This window comes from Salvelinus sp. IW2-2015, linkage group LG4q.1:29 (genome assembly GCF_002910315.2).
Source record: "Salvelinus sp. IW2-2015 linkage group LG4q.1:29, ASM291031v2, whole genome shotgun sequence".
Taxonomy (NCBI): domain Eukaryota; kingdom Metazoa; phylum Chordata; class Actinopteri; order Salmoniformes; family Salmonidae; genus Salvelinus; species Salvelinus sp. IW2-2015.
Window position 1 is genome coordinate 56,274,649 of NC_036842.1, and position 21,278 is coordinate 56,295,926.

The window sequence follows — 21,278 nt, forward strand, 5'->3', positions numbered from 1 at the left end:
TTTACTTGCAATGAATAAACACAGTTGAATATAGTTCGGAATCTAAACCACTAATACATTTTCATTAGCCAACTATGGGATAATCTAGTACTTTTGTTTCTATTATCCGACTCCTGTCAGTTCTTTTGTTTTGACAAACCCCTGTACTGTTACGGATATTTTACCTATGAAAATATAAACTGATTGATTACTGACCTCTAAAATATAGTTCTATACAGAATACAGACATGGTTGAAAACATCTTATTTAGTGAAAAAAAATGATGGTTTATGAAAATAACGTTAAACATTGAAACTGAAGATGCACAATCACAAGTCAAGATGAAAAATAACCAATGATTTATATTTTATTACATTACAAATCATACACAAACATTTGTTATAAAATATACACAATTTCCTCTGGAAATAAAATAAGGAAATAAAAAATGAAACATCCAGAATGATTTGCTGATCAGTTGTGCCAGCTTGCTGATCAGTTGTGCCAATCAGAATCCAGGAAATGTAACAAGCCATTGATGTCCTGATTTTTATCCATGGATCCGTCTCTAAAACCAGAGATGGAACACAACATTGAAACATTTGTCGGCAGCATGGTTAACTGACAACACTAACTGATCGTCACATGCATCAAAAAACAAGAAAGGAAAATAATTTTTTGATATGTTTTTCTGTGATTCTTAATGTAAACATTTAGGGCAGTAGTGTATCTGTACAGGCACTCCAGTTATCAGTTCCTTCATAACACTGCAGCAGTGCGATGGCTCTCCAATCCCGCTACTGCAATGCAAACCCCAATAAAAGTTTATCTGTAGTGACTTTGGGTAAGAAAAGGCTGTACTAAATGGATTCCATTTATACAGTGCAGCAGCCGTGTTACTCATACATGTTCTATGCTGGTGGTGTCCTCCATAATTCCTCCTCATTCCCACTTGTAAATTTTGAGCATCTTCTCAGTGAGAGAGGCCAGGTAACTGCCCTGGTTCACCTCAAATGGGCAGATGTCCAACACTGGGAGGTCAGCAGACAATTTCTGAATCAGGGTTCCACTCCCTGCATCCCACACCTGGGGAAAAAAGATGACATGATTAGAAACAATGGCTCAATGTGAAGCTCGAGACAGTTTTATATCATTCAAACTATCCCCCAAATGCCTCAAACCAGAGAGTCAAGCCTCTCACTATTATGGATTTCTTTCAACCACAAAAGAGTTGAACCATTTGGGAAGAATCAATATCAACAGTGGAGTAAAGTTCAACTGAGCCTAACTTCTAATAATAAACCAGCCAACCTGGAAAAAGTGCTTGTTTTTGTTGTTGCAGGCTGTCATCCATCCTAGATCAAACAATGGGGCAATACAAAGTAAGGCCAGATGTCACGTAAAATTGATTTAAGTGGTCAAAGGTCAAATATGGTTAAAATGGTCATAATGGAAATGGTAATAGATTTAGGGCAAATATCCTGAAATTCTTAACTAAAACGGAGTAGATGATCAAACAGACTCAATGCATTAATACACAAAAGCATGTGGAGACGCCTTCAAATTAGTGGATTCAGATATTTCAGCCACACCAGTTGCAGACAGGTGTATTAAAATTTTTAATTAAATCGAGCACATAGCCATGCAAACTCCATAGACAAACATTTGCAGTAGAATAGCCTTACTGATGAGCTCAGTGACTTTCAACGTGATACCATCATAGGATGTCACCTTTCCAACAACTCAGTTCATCAAACTTCTGCCCTGCTAGAGCTGCCCCGGTCAACTGTAAGTGCTGTTACTGTGAAGTGGAAGAGTCTAGAAGCAACAACTGCTCAAACGCTAAGTGGTAGGCCACACAAGCTCACAGAATGGGACCACCAAGTGCTGAAGTGTAAAAATAGTCTGCCCTGAGATGCAACACTCACTACTGTGTTCCAAACTGCCTCTGGAAGCAACGTCAGCAAAATAACTGTTCGTCGGGCGCTTCATGTAATGAGTTTCCATGGCCGTGCAGCTGCACTCAAGCCTAAGATCACCATGCGCAATTCCAAGCGTCGGCTGGAGTGGTGTAAAGCTCACCGCCATTGGAATCTGGGGCAGTAGAAACACATTCTCTGGAGTGATGAATCACGCTTCACCATCTGGCAGTCCAAAGGACAAATCTGGGTTTGAATGCATAGTGCCAACTGTGGAGTTTGGTGCAGGAGAAATAATGGTCTGGTGCTGATTTTCATGGTTCGGGCTAGGCCCCTTTGTCATTGTATGATGTAGAGTTTAAGACTATCTAGATGATTCTGTGCTTCCAACTTTGTGGCAACAGTTTGGGGAAGGCCCTTTCCTGTTTCAACATGATAATGCCCACGTGCACAAAGCAAGGTCCATACAGAAAGGGTTTGTCGAGCTCAGTGTGGAAGAACTTGACTGGCCTGCAGAGGTCTGACCTCAACCTTATCAAACACCTTTGGGATGAATTGGAATGCCAACTGCGAGCCAGGCCTAATCGCCCAACATCAGTGCCTGCCCTGACCTCACTAATACTCGTGGCTGAATGGAATTAAGTCCTGCTGCAATGTTCCAACATCTAGTGGAAAGCCTTCCCAGAAGAGTGGAGGCAGTTTTAGCAGCAAAGGGGGGACCAACTCCATATTAATGCCAATGATTTCGGATTGAGATGTTCCACGAGCAAGTGTTCAAATACTTTTGGCCATGAAATAACAAATAGCCAACATTTTACAAACACACAAAAAACATCTCTCCAATGTTGTGCACAAATTTGTTTACGTCTGTTAGTGAGCATTTCTCCTTTACCAAGATAATCAATCCACCTGACAGGTGTGGCAAATCACGAAGCTAATTAAACAGCATGTTCATTACACAGGTGCACGCACCTTGTACTGGGGACAATAACATGCCACTAAAATGTAGTTTTGGAACTAAACCAATACCACAGATGTTTCAAGTTGAGGTCGAGTGCAATTGTCATGGTGACTGCAGGAATGTCCATCAGAGCTGTTGCCAAATAATTGTACGATAATTTCTCTATCATAAGCCACTTCCAACGTCGTTTTAGAGAATTTGGCAGTACGTCCAACCGGCCTCACAACCGCAGACCAGGTGTATGGCGTCGTGCAGGCGAGCAGTTTGACGTCAACGTTGTGAACAGAGTGCACCATGGTGGCGGTGGGGTTATGGTATGGGCAGGCACAAGCTACGGACAACAGACAGAGATACTGTGACGAGATCCTGAGGCCCATTGTTGTGCCATTCATCCGCAGCCATCACCTCATGTTTCAGCATGGCCCCATGTCGCAAGGATCTATACATAATTCCTGGAAGCTGAAAATGTCCCAGTTCTTCAATGGCCTGCATACTCACCAGACATGACACCCATTGAGCATGTTTGGAGATGCTCTGGATCAATAGCGTTTTCCAGTTCAAGCCAAATCCAGCAACTTCACACAGCCATTGAAGAGGAGTGGGACAACATTAAAGGCCACAATCAAAAGCCGGATCAACTCTATGCGAAGGACATGTGTCACACTGCATGAAGCAAATGGGGGTCAAACCAGATACTAACTGGTTCTGATCCACGACCCTACCCTTTAGTTTTTTTTAAGTATATGTGACCAACAGATGCATATCTGTACTCCCAGTCATGTGAAATCCATAGATTAAGGCCTAATGCATTTATTTAAATTGACAGAGTTAAAAAAAATAAAAAATTGACCTAAAAAATAAAAATCGTGGAAATTGTTGCATGTTGCATTTATATTAGTTTCCTGTAATTGAACATTCAGATGTGTTCAGTTACAGTTGTGGTCTGTAGCGCCACTTAAGACCAATCTCAGATGATGTAGAACCTCTCAGAAAACTGCAGGAGACCCCATTGACCCAGGAGAATATTACCTCGTAAGATTCAGACTTTCTGGGCCAGAGAAATTGAAACTGTAATGGCATTTTTAAGTGGTAAAAAGTACAAGCAGACAAAAAGGATGGATGGTTGCAGAYTCTATACAAATTTACTGAGCAAGTCAATACAAACTTAAAATCATACTTTAAACCTTAAATACATACTTAGACTATGGAATAAACATATTTATAGTTGCTTTTGGTATAATTATTATCCTCAAAGCCATGCATATAAACAGATAAAGCATACAGCATGTCCCATCATATTGGTCAAACTTGGGCATTAGCAAACCAATATAATTCTCAGACAGTATAGATTCCCACTAACTACTCCCAATCTTCTCAGAGAGAAACTTCTGAAAAATAAGCACATCATCTTGTGAGGATCAGACATTCTGGGGCAGAGATATTGGGACTGAGGGGTCGTGTAAATGCATTCAAAGTTTWAAAAAATTGGGATAATGATGAATCTCAACCATATTAACTGAATGAAGTAAAAATACACACAAAATTGCAACCATGCCAGTGGCTCACCATGGTGGAGTTGGTGGCCTCGTCCCCGGCACACACCAGAGTGGAGCCCTCCCCGGCCGGGCTTCTGAACACGGCATTCTTGGTGAGCAGCTTGCAGGAGGAGCCAGCGCTGAATGTCTGGACTGGGTAGCAGGAACACGAGGGTTCCTGAGCCGCGTCCTGCTGGGGAGTCCTGTTCAGCTCCATCAGAACACAGCGCAGCGATGGCTTGGAGCGCCCTGGACGGGATCAAAACACAGAGACTGTCAGTCTAAATACGAGCGCTAGTGGTCACCTACCCTGGTCCTGGAGAGCTAATGGGGAGTACAGGCTTTTGTTACAGCCCAGCCCAGCACAAGCTAAAACAAAACACCTGCTTTGGGATATTAGAATTAATCCAGCAAACAGAGAGATGCCAGAGAGATGCCAGGACAACAAAGACCCAGTACTAAGTACTAAGTAGAAAAACATCTTATTACATATACAGTACCAGTCTAAAGTTTGAACACCTACTCATTCAAGGGTTTTTATTTTTACTATTTTCTTCATTGTAGAATAATAGTGAAAGACATTAAAACTATGAAGTAACATACGGAATCATGTAGTAACCCCAAAAAATATATAGGAATTTTATATTTGAGATTCTTCAAAGTAGCCACCCCTTGCCTTGATGACAGCTTTGCACACTCTTGGCATTCACTCAACCAGCTTCACCTGGAATGCTTTTCCAACAGTCTTGAAGGAGTTCCCACATATGCTGAGCACTTGTTGGCTGCTTTTCCTTCACTATGCGATCATCTATGAGACCATCTGGTTCACCTACTCTGCGTCTCAAAGACACGGTGGTTGGAACCCAAAATCTCAAATTTGGACTCAGACCAAAAAGGAAAGATTTCCACCGGTCTAATGTCCATTACTCGTGTTTCTTGGCCCAAGCAAGTCTCTCCTTATTGGTGTCCTTACTGATTCACACAGCCTCCACTGAACAGTTGATGTTGAGATGTGTCTTAACTGAACTCTGAAGCATTTATTTGGGCTACAATTTCTGAGGCTTGTAACTCTAATGAACTCATCTTCCTTCAAGATTGTTGGAAAAGCATTCCAGGTGAATTGATTGAGAGAATGCCAAGAGTGTGCAAAGCTGTCATCAAGGCAAAGGGTGGCTATATGAAAATCTCACACACTTTTTTGGTTACCAGATAATTCCATGTGCTTTTCATAGTCTTGATATCTTCACTATTTTTACTTTTTTATGCTTTGTAGAAAAATAAAGAAAAACCTTTGAATGAGTAAGTGTTCTAAAACTTTTGACCGGTAGTGAGCGAGACAAACGAAGCAAAAAAAGAAACGTCCCTTTTTCAGGACCCTGTCTTTCAAAGACAATTAGTAAAACAAATCCATATAACTTCACAGATCTTCATTGTAAGGGGTTTAAACACGGTTTTCCATGCTTGTTCAATGAACCATAAACAATTAATGAACATGCACCTGTGGAACGGTCATTACATTAAGGTCACAGTTATAAAAACTAAGGACACTAAAGAGGACTTTCTTCTGACTCTGAAAAACACCAAAAGAAAGATGCCCAGGGTCCCTGCTCATCTGCGTGAACGTGCCTTAGGCATGCTACAATGAGGCATGAGGACTGCAGATGTGGCCAGGGCAATAAATTGCAATGTCCGTACTGTGAGACGCCTAAGACAGCACTACAGGGAGACAGGACGGACAGCTGCTCATCCTCACAATGGCAGACCACGTGTAACACCTGCACAGGATCGGTACATCCGAACATCACACCTGCGGGACAGGTACAGGATGGAAACAACAACTGCCCGAGTTACACAAGGAACGCACAATCCCTCCATCAGTGCTCAGACTGTCTGCAATAGGCTGAGCGAGGCTGGACTGAGGGCTTGTAGGCCTGTTGTAAGGCAGCGGTTTTGTCTCACCAGAGGTGATGGTCAGATTCGCATTTATCATCAAAGGATTGAGCGTTACACCGAGGCCTGTATTCTGGAGCAGGGTCGATTTGGAGGTGGAGGGTTCGTCATGGTCTGGAGCGGTGTGTCACAGCATCATCAGACCTAGCTTGATGTCATTGCAGGCAATCAACGCTGTGCGTTACAGGGAAGACATCCTCCTCCCTCATATGGTACCCTTCCTGCAGGCTCATCCTGACATGACCCTCCAGCATGACAATGCCACCAGCCATACTGCTCGTTCTGTGCATGAATTCCTGCAAGACAGGAATGTCAGTGTTCTGCCATGGCCAGCGAAGAGCCCGGATCTCAATCCCATTGAGCACATCTGGGACCTGTTGGATCAGAGGGTGAGGGCTAGGGCCATTCCCCCCAGAAATGTCCGGGAACTTGCAGGTGCCTTGGTGGAAAAGTGGGGTAACACATCACAACAACAACTGGAAAATCTGGTGCAGTCCATGAGGAGATGCACTGCAGTACTTAATGCAGCTGGTGGCCACACCAGATAAGGACTGTTCCTTTTGATTTTGACCCCCCCCTGTGTAAAATAACTTGATTTCTACTGATGGGTACACGGTTTTTAGAGCTGATCGGATGAGTAAAGGAAGAGGGGTTTCAATTTATGTTAAATCTCAGTTTAACACCTCTGAAATTCTCTCGATTTCCAAAGACAAACCTTTTGAATTGCTTGCGGTTAAAGTGAAAGTATATAAGGACTCCCACATCACTGTAGTCGGCTGCTACAGACCGCCCTCGGCTTCGGGAGAAGCAGCTTAACTCTCTTTCTGATGTCCTGCACTAGCTAAATGACACTGAATTCATTATTTTAAGAGATTTGAACTGGGACATGCTTACATCTGTATTGGACTCTTTTAAAGAACTGTGTGACTCCCTGAATCTCGCTCTATTAATTAATGTGCCAAAAAGACCAAATCCCAGAGCACCTAACAAATCATTGGACATTATTCTAACGAATACCCCTCACAAATACACAGACTGGGATATTCTGAAATGATGCCAGTGATCACTGTGCAATTGCTTGTGTTAGAAATACGCAAAAAATTACCAAAGCCAAACCCCGTTATATTATTCAAAGACATTTCAGACAGTTTGCTTGCTCATCATTCTTACATGATCTGTACCATCATATTGACAGAGTACGTCTGATTCCTGATGTTGACACTGCCTGGGACTATTTTTATATGAAATTTGTGTCCATTTGTGATAAGCATGCCCCTGTGAAGAAATTTAGAATCAGTGGAAGGTACAATACCTGGTTTTCAGATAACTTGGCAGAATTCATTAGAAAGAGAAATATATACAGTTGAAGTCGGAAGTTTACATACACCTTAGCCAAATACGTTTAAACTCCGTTTTTCACAATTCCTGACATTTAATCCAAGCAAAAATGCCCTGTTTTAGGTCAGTTAGGATCACCACTTTATTTTAAGAATGTGAAATGTCAGAATAATAGAAGCGATAAGTATTTATTTCAGCTTTTATTTCTTTCATTACATTCCCAGTGGGTTAGAAGTTTACATACACTCAATTAGTATTTGGTAGCATTGCCTTGAAATTGCTTAACTTGGGTCAAACATTTCAGGTAGCCTTCCACAAGCTCCCCACAATAAGTTGGGTGAATTTTGGCCCATTCCTCCTGACAATGCTGGTGTAACTGAGTCAGGTTAGTAGGCCACCTTGCTCGCACACACTTTCAGTTCTGGCCACAAATTTTCTATAGGATTGAGGTCAGGGCTTTGTGATGGCCACTCCAATACCTTGACTGTTGTCCTTAAGCCATTTTGCCACAACTTTGGAAGTATGCTTGGGGGTTATTGTCCATTTGGAAGACCCATTTGCGACCAAGTTTTAACTTCCTAACTGGTGTCTTGAGGTGTTGCTTCAATATATCCACATAAATTCCCTGCCTCATGATGCCATCTATTTTGTGAAGTTCACCAGTCCCTCCTGCAGAAAAGCACCCCCACAACATCATGCTGCCACTCCCGTGCTTCTCGGTTGGGATGGTGTTCTTCAGCTTGCAAGCATCCCCCTTTTTCCTCCAAACATAATGGTCATTATGGCCAAACAGTTCTATTTTTCTTTCATCAGACCTGAGGACATTTCTCCAAAAAGTACAATCTTTGTCCCCATGTGCAGTTGAAAACCGTAGTCTGGCTTTTTTATGGCGGGATTGGAGCAGTGGCTTCTTCCTTAATGAGCGGCCTTTCAGGTTATGTCGATATTGGACTCGTTTTACTGTGGATATAGATACTTTTGTACCCGTTTCCTCCAGCATCTTCACATGGTCCTTTGCTGTTGTTCTGGGATTGATTTGCAMTTTTCACACCAAAGTACATTCATCTCTAGGAGACAGAACGCATCTCCTTCCTGAGCAGTATGATGGCTGTGTGGTCCCATGGTGTTTATACTTGCGTACTACTGTTTGTACAGATGAACGTGGTACCTTCAGGCGTTTGAACATTACTCCCAAGGATCAACCAGACTTGTGGAGGTCTACAATTTTTTTCTGAGGTCTTGGCTGATTTCTTTTGATTTTCCTATGATGTCAAGCAAAGAGGCACTGAGTTTGAAGGTAGGCCTTGAAATACATCCACAGGTACACCACCAATTGACTCAAATTATGTCAATTAGCCTGTCAGAAGCTTCTAAAGCCATGACATCATTTTCTGGAATTTTCCAAGCTGTTTAAAAGGCAGTCAACTTAGTGCATGTAAACTTCTGACCCACTGGAATTGTGATAGTGAATTATAAGTGAAATAATCTGTCTATAACTCTGTTTGTGGATTTATCGAAGGCCTTTGATTCAGTTGACCATGAATTGTTGCTAGCTAGACTCAGAAGCATTGGTCTCAGTGAAGGGGCAGCAAATATGCAGATGATACAGTCATATATTAATGTGCTCCTTCTCTGGTTCAGGCTGTTGAAGAACTCCAGACTGCTTTTTAGTCACTGCAGGCCTCTCTTAATGTTCTCAAACTGATCTTGAATGTACAAAAAACTAAAATCATGACCTTTACCAGAGCTAGAACTCTGCCAGAGAAGGTTAGCATTGTCACCTCTGGTGGCTTAACCACTGGAAAAGTGTCATCCACAAACACTTAGGTATTTGGTTGATGACAAGTTGTCCTTTAAAGTTCATGTGGATAATCTTGTGACAAAGCTTAAATTGAGTTTTTATTTTTGTAATGAGGCTTGCTTCCCGCTTATGGCTAGAAAGAATCTTGTTCAGGCCACTTTTCTCTCTGTAATTGATTATGGTGACTTGTTGTATATGCATGCAGCCTCCACTGTCTTACAGAGACTGGACACTTTTTATCATGCATCTTTGCACTTTATTACAAATGCCAAGTCACTCACCCACCATTGCACCTTTCACCAAATGGTAGGTCGGACATCAATTTATATGCACAGAAAGACACATTTGTATGTGTTCATCTACAAAGCCCTTTTGGGTAAACTCCCTCTTTACCTCTGTAGTCTGGTCTCCTACACCACCAGCAGTTACCATACCCGGTCTGCTAGGTGGTTGCTACTTATATCCCCAGGACGTTCACAGTATTAGGCAAGACTGCCTTCTCTTCTTGTGCACCAGAGGCATGGAATAGTCTACAATCCATGCTTCATCTAGATATGTTAGTGCCACTGAATGAATTTAAAATGTTGATGGGAGACTGTTACGGAGGAGTGTAAATGCTTTTTATAGGCGGGATCATGTTGTATGTTTTAATTATGTAATGTATTAATTGTTGCTGCCTTCTTGGCCAGGTATCCCTTGAAAAAAAAAAAAAGACTGGGTCTCAATGGGCTTTTCCTGGTAAAAAAATAAATAAATATATATATATATATATCACACCACCATTCAAATTTTGGGGTCACTTAGAAATTTCCTGGTTTTTGAAAAAAAAGCAAATGTTTTGTCCATTAAAATAATATAAAATTGATCAGAAATACAATGTGGACATTGTTAATGTTGAAAATGACTATTGTAGCTGGAAAAGGCAGATGTTTTTTTATGGAATATCTACATAGGAGTACAGAGGCCCATTATCAGCAATCATCACTCCTGTTTTCCAATAGCACGTTGTGTTAGCTAATCCAAGTTTATCATTTTAAAAGGCTAATTGATCATTAGAAAACCCTTCAGCAATTTTGTTGGCACAGCTGAAAACTGTTGTTCTGATAAAAGAAGCAATAAAACTGGATTTCTTTAGACTACTTGAGTAGCTGGAGCATCAGCATTTGTGGGTTTGATTATAGGCAAAAAATGGCCAGAAACAAAGATCTTTCTTCTGAAACTCGTCAGTCTATTCTTGTTCTGAGAAATAAAGGCTCTTCCATGCGAGAAATTGCCAAGAAACTGAAGATCTCATACCACGCTGTGTACTACTCCCTTCACAGAACTGCGCAAACTGGCGCTAACCAGAATAGAAAGAGTGGGAGGCCCCGGTGCAAAACTGAGCAAGATGACAAGCACATTAGTGTTTAGTTTGAGAAACAGATGCCTCAAGTCCTCAACCGACAGCTTCATTAAATAGTACGCGCAAAACACCAGTTTCAACATCAACAGTGAAGAGGCAACTCCAGGATGCTGGCCTTCTAGGCAGAGTTCCTCTGTCTAGTGTGTGTTTTTGCCCATCTTAATCTTTTATTTTTATTGGCCAGTCTGAGATATGTCTTTTTCTTTGCACTGCCTAGATGGCCAGCATCCCAGAGTCACCTCTTCACTGTTGACGTTGAGACTGGTATTTTGCGGGTACTATTTAATGAACCTGCCAGTTGAGGACTTGTGAGGAGTCTAGTGTCTAGTTTGAGAAACAATGTACTTGTCCTCTTGCTCAGTTATGCACAAGGGCCTCCCACTCCTCTTTCTATTCTGGCTAGAGCAAGTTTGCGCTGTTCTATGAAGGGAGTAGTACACAGCGTTGTACGAGATCTTCAGTTTCTTGGCAATTTCTCGCATGGAATAGCCTTAATTTCTCAGAACAAGAATAGACTGACGAGTTTCAGAAGAAAGATCTTTGTTTCTGGCCATTTTGAGCCTGTAATCGAACTCACAAATGCTGATGATCCACATACTCAAGTAGTCTAAAGAAGGGCAGTTTTATTGCTTCTTTTATCAGGACAACAGTTTTCAGCTGTGCTAACATAATTGCCAAAGGGTTTTCTAATGATCAATTAGCCTTTTAAAATGATAAACTTGGATTAGCTAACACAACGTGCCATTGGAAAACAGGAGTGATGGTTGCTGATAATGCGCCTCTGTACTCCTATGTAGATATTCCATAGAAAATCAGCTGCAATAGTCATTTACAACATTAATGTCTACTCAGTATTTCTGATCAATTTGATGTTATTTTAAAATGGACAAAAAAAATTATAATTTGCTTTTCTTCCAAAAACCAGGACATTTCTAAGTGACCCCAAACTTTTGAACGGTAGTGTATAGACACACACACTTATTTAGGCCCTTCATTGCCCCTCATAGTCCTCCCCAGGATGGTATAGTCTCACCTGGTCTGTAGGTGACCAAACAGTGTCTGCTCTCTGGCTGCACCTGGATGTCTATGCAGCCTCCTGTCTCCAGGGGCAAAATGTGGGGTCTGTAGGTGGTCCCGTCTACTTGCTCCCAGAAGCAGCCCCCATCCAGAGAGCCTGCGATGAGGCCACCACATGGGAACGAGCTGGAGGCGGCGCGAGGCACATAGGACAGGGATGCCACGGGACACCTGGGAGAAGCCAGAGGTCATGGTTGGTGCCTGTGGTTTTAAAATCACACTGCATACTAAAATTGTATAACATATTATAATACACTATGTGAATTACATTTCACACACCATATAAATTAATATTCATTCCACCATCTTTGAAAATGAATAACAAAACAAATAAAATACCAGAAATGTACCTGGTCAGATCCTGTTGTGAAGAAGGTAAAACTCTGGGCCCTACCTAGGTTATATTGACAGGTGTAGATCAAACTGTGGTGTCGCATACAGACTAGATAACCTTTGCCCCCTGGCCTGGCTGTCAGACTGACCTGGAACGTAGCGGCTGTAGCTCCTGGACATGTGTGCTGGTGTCCCTGGTGTCATACACCAGCACGGAGCCGTTACTGAGACCAGCGTACACATAGTTGTTGTTGTCCAGGCACCAGCAGCAGCTCCACACTGGTTTACCTGTGTTGTAGGTCTGCACCACTGTGTTGGTCATTAGACTGCAGGAGAATAATGATAGTTAGGATATTAGATTTAGAAGGGAAAATACTGTCCTAATTAACCTTCAAGGGTTTTGTTATCAATATTAGGTCTGAATGGTTCTTGCAACTCAGAAAAGGTCAATGTTCTTCTCCATAAGAGCCTGGGGCTATGAAGTCGACTCCATTCTGGAACACACTGTCCTGATAAATCTCTCTGCTTGGACACAGACTATCTGGTTACCTGGTGAGTTTTATGGTGTTGTCCAGGGCAGCGGAGAGCAGGAGGGTGTCGGCCTGTCTGTTGAAGGCTAGGCCTCTGATCTGTTTGACATGGATGGGAATGTACTGGCAGGCCTTCAGATTCACCGTGCTCACCTTCTTCACACCACAGCCTGGCAGGTAGACACAGAGGGAGGAGGGGGAAGAGAGAGCAAAGGTAGAGAAATTATTACAAGAGGTAGCAAATACTTCCCTTTGATATTTTCACATTATACAATCTGTGCAAAAAAACAAATGTCTACAGCTATTTTGTACTGAAAGCGTATCAAAGCTTATCAAAGGTCTTACCGGGCACCAGGGTAGTGTGTGGGGAGGGCTGAGAGGCCAGCAGGCAGCTGAGGGGTTCACAGTAGGACAGCACCCTGCATCCCCCCACCTGGGACACCAGCACGGCCTTGGAGAAGACATAGTGGCCCCCCTGGGTACTGTCCTGTCTCTGAAAGGGCCCAGAGAGAGAAGCCCCTGAGCTCTGTGAGGGCCCACAGCCAGGCTGGGCCATCAGCGTCTTCAGCTCCTAACAGAGGTAGAAGAAAGAAAAAAAAAGTGACCCACCTGCACTGTTCAATACCAATGGAAGTCAAGTCAAGAATAGCAGATACAGTATGTGGTCAGAAAAACATTGAAAGTCAGCATACAATCATCATAGTGGATTTAGGGGTAGATTAATCTCAATGATTAGGGCTCGGTATTCTAGTCCACCTGATAAATGGATGGGAGACTGGGGGATGACCGGTAAAGCAATGGGCATAAAGTACCTGTAGCTGCTTGTGCAGTTTCCCACATTCGTCTGTCATCACCTGCAGTTGTAGTCGGCACTGCGCTGACTCCAGTTCAGCCTTTCTACGCAGTGAATGCTCTTGCGCCAGTGACCTACACACAACAACACATTCAGACACACTCACTCTCAACAGCTCCCTCCCTACAGTAGTGAAACAGGTCAGATTCATGCCAATATCAGCAGTTCAGAAAAAAAACTCAAGACGTGAGCAGCTACTTCACCTCTTCATACTCTCCTGCTCGGTGTTGTCCAGAGCCCTCAGCTTGCGCGTGTACAGGAGGACGATATCGGCGCGCTTGGCCTTCTTGTTGCACTGCAGACATACAGCAGAAGATCATTACAAGAGCCAGACGGAGTCTGATGTGACGCCTTCACGTCACTGTCTGCGTATTAAGTAAATTGTTTTTTGCGGGTCATATTTTATGGCGGTATTTTCTCAGATTTAAGTAATTCAGAGGGGAATTCTTAAGTTTCGACTCATTTTTGAATGCTTGAGGAAGCTGCGCCTCCAGCACAGATTCCACCTGGTGCCAGTCACTACAGTGGAAGTAGGAGCTCGTTTTTCCCCCCTTAGGATGGAATAGATTTTCCTTTCTTTCAAATGCCGAGTGCAGACCTTTTTAATTTTCCTGTTCATAGTGGAACCAGGAGCAATTCCAGTCCTCTCCACCCAGACATACCAAGGCTGACAGACAGACATGAAGACACTGACCTGGGGACACTTGGCTCCCTGGCCCTGGCCCTTCACCCAGCGGTCGATGCAGGTGTAGCCAAAGAGATGTCCGCAGCGCAGGGTGGCCAGCCGATGCTCCCCTGACGTGGTCCAGGGCTCAAAGCAGATGGAGCAGGTCTCCCCTTCCCCCTCATCCCCCTGGGACAATCGAAGGGCCGGTGCACTGGAGGCTAGTGGGTCTGATACAACCTAGAGGGGACAGAGAGATGATGCATGACATTTCTGACAGTGCATGGGAATAAATTAAAATGGCACACAATGCTACTAGAGAAACTGCACTAACGAGCTAATCATCACCAGCTACATTAGTACTGCAGTGCATCTCCTCCTCATGGACTGTACCAGATTAGCCAGTTCTTGCGGTGAGATGTTACCCCACTCTTCCACCAAGGCACCTGCAAGTTCCCGGACATTTCTGGGGGGGAACGGCCCTAGCCCTCAACCTCCGATCCAACAGGTCCCAGATGTGCTCAATGGGATTGAGATCCGGGCTCTTCGCTGGTCATGGCAGAACACTGACATTCCTGTCTTGCAGGAAATCACACACAGAACGAGCAGTATGGCTGGTGGTATTGTCATGCTGGAGGATCATGTATTCCTGCTCCAGAGTACAGGCATCAGTTTAATGCTCATTCCTTCGACGATAAACGCGAATCCGACCATCACCCCTGGTGAGACAAAACCGCGACTCGTCAGTGAAGAGCAGTGGTCCAGCGACGGTGGGTTTGTGCCCATAGGCGACGGCGATGTCTAGTGAGGACCTGCCTTACAACAGGCCTACAAGCCCTCAGTCCAGCCTCTCTCTGCCTATTGCAGACAGTCTGAGCACTGATGGAGGGATTGTGCATTCCTGGTGTAATTCGGGCAGTTGTTGTTGCCATCCTGTACCTGTCCCGCAGGTGTGATGTTCGGATGTACCGATCCTGTGCAGGTGTTGTTACACGTGGTCTGCCACTGCGAGGACGATCAGCTGTCCATCCTGTCTCCCTGTAGCGCTGTCTTAGGCGTCTCACAGTACGGACATTGCAATTTATTGCCCTGGCCACATCTGCAGTCCTCATGCCTCCTTGCAGCATGCCTAAGGCACATTCACACAGATAAGCAGGGACCCTGGGCATCTTTCTTTTGGTGTAGAAAGGCCTCTTTAGTGTCCTTAGTTTTCATAACTGTGACCTTAATTGCCTACCGTCTGTAAGCTGTTAGTGTCTTAACGACCGTTCCACAGGTGCATGGTCATTAATTGTTTATGGTTCATTGAACAAGCATGGAAAACCGTGTTTAAACCCTTTACAATGAAGATCTGTGAAGTTATTTGGATTTTTACAAATTATCTTTCAAAGACAGGGTCCTGAAAAAGTGTAGGCCTATCACTGGCAATGAATGTGGTCTTACCTCAGGATTCACTTGATTTCCGGTCACGGTCCTCGCAGCCTCTGTGGTTGCATTAGAATCTATACACAGGATGGCATGGTGAGATTAACTCTTTATAGGTTACAGTGGAAAATGGCTATGTATTGATCAGACTTGAGCTTGGTTTACCTGAAGAATAAAGGCCTTCGGGTGGCGTGACTGCAACTGGAGGGTTTGGATGAGAGCTGGAGGGAACGGCCGAATTGGGAGGGTCTACTGCTGGCCCCGGGGGATCTGCCTCATCCTCCGACTCGCTCAGCTCTGTCGTACTCCCAGAGTCGCCCTCGGCCTGGTTGGCTGCAGGGACTCGCAGCAGGAAATCCAGGAAGCTGCTAGCACGAGCAGTGGTCTGGGTGGAGTAGTGCTCCCTGAGGCCTGGCCTTTAACCACACAGAAACAATACAGGTACAATCAATGGGTATAACATGGGGTGAAATAGGTTCTCRATGAAGCATACAATTTTGTCTCCAGTATGGATACACAGTTTACAGGGAATCCAGTCCAACCATAACTACCTGGCTCTCCGCTGCCTCAGGGTGGCTGCTGTGGTGACCCTGGGCTCAATATGACCCTCCCTTCTGATCCTGGATCCAACTTGACCCTCCACTCTGGCTCTGTTCTGACTGAACGCCCAGGTGTTCGGGAGCCGTGGTGGGTCACAGGGAGCTGCGTCTGCCTCGTCCTCTGTTTCACTGCCAGAGTCAGGGATGACAATAGGGAGATCTACCTGGTCTGCCACAACATCTGGCTCTGGTTCCCTACTGGGGGCCCCCAGCTGCAAGTCCACCTCCATCACCTCCATCTCACAACCTATGGGTGGGGGGCTAAAAATTAATTGCCTTCAATAGGCAGGATAACCTGAGATGTTTACAAATGATTTCCCTCTTGACTTCAGTGTTCTCAGACACTAGCGTAGCCAACGGTTTTAATTGCAAGCAAACGTGAGTACAGTGAACCAATTCTGACTGAAGCCACAAAGGGTGACAACAAAAATCAGGTTATGTAACTTGCATGCAATGCTAACTTTTGCTATAAATGCCTCATGGCTTAGTTTAACTGTCGTACCCCATCAGAACCCAAAATATAAGGATGTTTTACTCCAATGTTTGTAAACAAACGTCATAGCCTCATAACAAGGTTAAAACATCCATAACTCGGTCTATGAATTTGAGCGTGATTACTTTTTACCAAAACAGTGGCGGGGATTCGCTTTGTTATTGTTAAACTGCAGATTGGCCGTTTTAAGTTAAAAGTTAGGTGACAATAGACATAGCTAACTGGTAGCTAACTAGCTAACAATTATAACGTTAGTTAGCTAGCCACGTGCCATTGCTAACTACGTAGCGAACTATATAGCTAGTTACCGTGCCATAGCCGGCTGCTAGCTACACAGGCTGTGCGAAACAAGACTCGGAACAGGATTACGGATGCAGGTTTTGGAACTGGCAAGTAGCCAACGTTACATTGAGAGACTAGCTGAAGTCAACTCCATGGTGAACGAAGTTTACATTGGCGGAAGCCAAAGCAAAGGCCGCTCTGCTAGCTAGCTACAGTAACGTTAGCTACTTGAAGCAGCTAGCTAAAGTACATTAACAACTTGATTATTTGGTGACAGTCTCGAATGTGATCAATGAAATAACGTTACCACATGGTTTTCATAACTATATACTTTTTTGGAAATAGCCTAAATTAGCTAGAATGATAACGTTAGCTAGCTCACCGCAGATCAGTCTCTGCTGCTGGCAGTGTTGACAAATATTTGTATAACTAAACCATCCATTGCTTTTTCTTATGTAACGTTAGGGTTTATCGGCGGTTGGAATCCATAGTGCATTACATTACCAACACATACTGTACCGGAGTGTGGGCCAGAGACAGGGAGAAACTAAATCCTACCTGCCAGCCTAGTTGCTCTTAAAAAATATAGCATATGAGACTATATCTAATTACGTTCGACAATATACTATTTAATTTGCTGTGTCCCCTGATCTCTCATTATACCTCAGCCTCTCTCTTTCCCTCTGATACTGCCCACACTGTAGCTATATATGCGCCACGGTCTCTGCTTTCTGGCAATAATCACACTTTCCTATCACATGTAAAGTCTTAATCAACCGACTGTGTCCCACCCGTAATCTTGTAAAAAATAGCCTCTTCTGTCACATCCTCTCGTCCTCCCCGACTTCTCTGTACCTAAAATAAATACATGTCTGCCCTTAGTATCTCTATTCCACTGCTCCTGCCATCTCTGCACCATCACTGTCCATATCAGGCTTTTGCCTTGCTCATTGGAACTACAACATCAATATCCCTGTTTAAATTAGTTGCATGGGCAGTGTAGCATCTCACATCTACTTCTTACCTTGAAATATTGCGTGTGACCAAAACTATCCTTGCCAGTGTAAAACTTCGTGGGTTACCATGAAAATAGTTCAACTACATTGCTTTTAACTTGAACAGTAAAACATTTGGTGTAATAATCTGATCGCAGTCATAGTTTCTTTGCTATCCCCATTGTCTTTTTTTTTCTTCTGTGGGTTATATGGCGGACTACAACCCAAAAAGTTGTATTGCCGCCACCAACTGGACGGGTTGAAAAACCAAAACAAGGTAAAAAGAAAGTCCATATGTGATAGGGAAACAAATTTAATCGACCCAAATTATTGTAATCAGATTACAGATACTTTTTAAAAACTAGAGGATTACTTTGAGGATTACTTTTAAATTCAGAAAGGATGTTTGTGGGAAAAAAATATTTGATACTTCTCGGTTTTCTCAATGACATTCAAATCAACATTGAAAAAAGGCACAAGTTTAAGTTTGTTCCACTTGAGCGAGTCTGACCACAAGTCAGAGACCACTATGATGACACACCAAATGGGTTTGATGGATTGCAGAAAAAGAGCAGGAATAGGCTTTTGTAGGCTTTCAGTCTAAACTATGTCTTCCAATTGTGCGACTGCTGTCGGCATCCAAAGATTATCCAACCTGAATAAACACTTGAATGTAAGGATGACAGCTGTGGTGTAGTCTTGCGGCGATACGGATATCATTTATTATTGATATCTACACAGCGCATTGATGTGAATCACACTTTTTTTTGTACTGTTAAAGATCTACTACTCACCCTTGACCCATCTTCCTCTACTTTCTTCACTACTCTAACCCTGGAAACCTCAACCTGCCTCTCTCGCACGGGACATTTCTGAGCCCCAGCCCCATGGGCACCCTTACAATTACCACATACCACTACTTTCCCCAATGCTACACATTCCCTTGTCTCATGCCCTTCTGCACACTTCTCACACCTAGGAACCTCCCTCCTACACACTGCTGCCACATGCCCATAAGCTTGACATCTGTAACAACATAATGTATTCAGCACAAAAGCTCATACAGGTTAACTTTATTATATCCTAACATCACTTTCCTTACTTTATTCGGACAGTATTCGGCATGTGTCCGAAAGTGATTGATGACCTCTTTTATGTGTCACGTGGTTATGCCCATATATGTACATCCTGTCCGGATGTTCTCACGCTATCGAGTGAGTGTTTCTGTAATCTGATAGTGCAGCTGTTCCTTTGAAGTAAAGCATGTGTTTGCACTAAAGCTGTCATGGTGATTGATGTGTAGTGACCTTGTTGACCTGTGGAATGTGTTTGAACATTTGAAAGAGTAGGGAAATGTTGTAGTGAACTTATGGCTCTGCTTTTTAGGGAAATTGTATATGAAACAGTAATTTCCGGGGTAGGTCAGCCGGAGTATAAGTAAGATCTGTGAACACTACAAGCGACAAGAAACCTCAAGAGAACTAAACCACAGAAGACTCTAAAGAAGAAAGAAATAAAACATGGCTCCTTGACCAATTGTCGGTGTATTGTGTGTCATGAACACAATGACAAAACCATCGAAGCCATTCTTTGTGATGCCCCTGACTGTTTTAATGGTGTGCTGGATTCAACGGTGAAGATTTTCAAACAGCTGCCTCATCACCCTTTTTCAACCAAAAACAGGGGAGTTTTTCTCTTGCGTTGCAGATGAAAGAATGGCTTAAGGTAAGACTTGCTCTATGTCAGATCAAACAGGCCCTGAGTGGAACAACCCTGCTGGGGTACGCATTGGAAGAGGTGATTTGATTTGAAAGCCATAAGAATCTCGTCAGTGGCATATAGTCCAGACTCCAAAGTGACAATTTTAGGTTGTGCCGAATTCAGTAGTTCAAATGCAACCAAATCAGTTAGTTTGTATGTATTTTCAAAAGCCTGCACAGAGGTCAACTATTTTGTGTCTGTCTTTAGCTTCAGGTGGGGAGATTATCATGAAGTCCTTGACATGATGAAACAAGTGGAAAATATTTTCCAACATCGTGAACATTTACGTCGATGGGCCATTCTAACCTTAAGACAGAACCTGGGCCTAAAGGCAAGAAGGTTGATCTAACCTGGAAAAGAAAACATACGAAATCTGGATGGAGCGGGATATCATGCAGGGAAGAGACAATGTCTGAACCGGGCTGCCACTTGAGATTCTGGGTTCGAGTCCAGGCTCTGTCGCAGCCGACCGCGACCGGGAGGCCATGGGGCGGCGCAAAATTGGCCCAGCGTCGCCCGGGTTAGGGAGGGTTTGGCCGGCAGGGATATCCTTGTCTCATCTCGCACTAGCGACTCCTGTTGCGGGCCAGGCGCAGTGTACGCTGACACGGTCGCCAGGTGTACGGTGTTTCCTCCGATACATTGGTGCGGCTGGCTTCCGGTTTGGATGGGCATTGTGTCAAGAAGCAGTGCGGCTTGGTTGGGTTGTGTTTCGGAGGACGCATGGCTCTCGACCTTCACCTCTCCCGAGTCCGTACGGGAGTTGCAGCGATGAGACGAGACTGTAACTACTACCAATTGGATACCGTGAAATTGGGGAGAAAAAAAGGGGTGGGAAAAAAACTTGACATTTTAGAGAGATTTTTGGACAATATAGGGGCCGCTTAGGCCTTGTTATGGATAAATGTCTATAAAGATAGATTGGTGTAAGATATCTGCTCATGTTGGGGCCCATGTTGACAAGATGTTGGGGAATCACTGGAGGGGAATATTGACCAACTRAGCATCAGTGTACAGCTCAATAAACACAATATGCATTTTTCTACATTTCAGTCTTCTGTGATGTATTTAAGGTGTCATATTGGGATACACACTCAAAAATGAATACATTTAAACTATATCTGACATGTTACTGATGTMTTCTTTTTTAAGTCCATAACCCTGTGTGTGAGGTGTGTCCTTTTGTTTCACAGTAGATTTGTTTAAGACTACCAAGAAACATTCTGTGTGCCCCTGATTTAGCCCACTGCAGTAAAAGGTTATTAAAACCTCTTGGAAATAGGGGGCGCTCTTTTCACTTTTGGATAAAATTGTGCCCAATTTAAACGGCCTCGTACTCTGTCCTAGATCATATGATATGCATATTATATTACTATTGGAT

General features: G+C 43.6%; 1 protein-coding gene and 1 long non-coding RNA gene across 8 annotated transcripts; one reads left to right on the forward strand and one right to left on the reverse strand.

Annotated features, from left to right (window-relative positions):
- Positions 1 to 321: 321 nt before the first annotated feature.
- Positions 322 to 19,272, reverse strand: LOC111962201 (E3 ubiquitin-protein ligase rfwd3.L). Of its 7 annotated transcripts, XM_023985102.2 has the most exons (14): positions 18,166 to 18,394; positions 16,319 to 16,613; positions 15,933 to 16,183; positions 15,786 to 15,844; positions 14,373 to 14,582; positions 13,882 to 13,973; positions 13,638 to 13,752; positions 13,171 to 13,396; positions 12,845 to 12,995; positions 12,445 to 12,621; positions 11,919 to 12,133; positions 4,426 to 4,643; positions 886 to 1,065; positions 322 to 547 (listed from the first exon to the last, which is right to left on the reverse strand). In XM_023985102.2, the coding sequence occupies exons 2-13, from the start codon at positions 16,603 to 16,605 to the stop codon at positions 922 to 924; spliced, it is 2,145 nt and encodes a 714-aa protein (XP_023840870.1). In that variant the 5' UTR covers positions 16,606 to 16,613; positions 18,166 to 18,394; the 3' UTR covers positions 322 to 547; positions 886 to 921. The 7 variants fall into 7 exon arrangements, with proteins under 7 accessions (XP_023840870.1, XP_070299065.1, XP_023840867.1 ...); XM_070442964.1 differs by lacking the exon at positions 18,166 to 18,394 and adding an exon at positions 18,931 to 19,272 and having other exon boundaries at positions 322 to 1,065; XM_023985099.2 differs by having other exon boundaries at positions 322 to 1,065; positions 16,319 to 16,627.
- LOC139027561 (uncharacterized) lies at positions 19,259 to 20,939 on the forward strand. Its single transcript, XR_011479675.1, has 2 exons — positions 19,259 to 19,861; positions 20,105 to 20,939. It is a non-coding gene; the product is annotated as an uncharacterized lncRNA (long non-coding RNA).
- Positions 20,940 to 21,278: the final 339 nt, after the last annotated feature.

Bases quoted from the DNA above. Each gene is read 5' to 3' on its own strand.
- LOC111962201 (XM_070442964.1), bottom strand. From the start codon at position 16,605: ATGGAGGTGATGGAGGTGGACTTGCAGCTGGGGGCCCCCAGTAGGGAA. The intron at 13,974-14,372 runs GTCAGTGTCTTC...GTATGTCTGCAG, and splicing joins AGGGAGCCAAGTGTCCCCAG to TGCAACAAGAAGGCCAAGCG. The intron at 12,622-12,844 runs GTAACCAGATAG...ATTCTCCTGCAG, and splicing joins AACACCATAAAACTCACCAG to TCTAATGACCAACACAGTGG.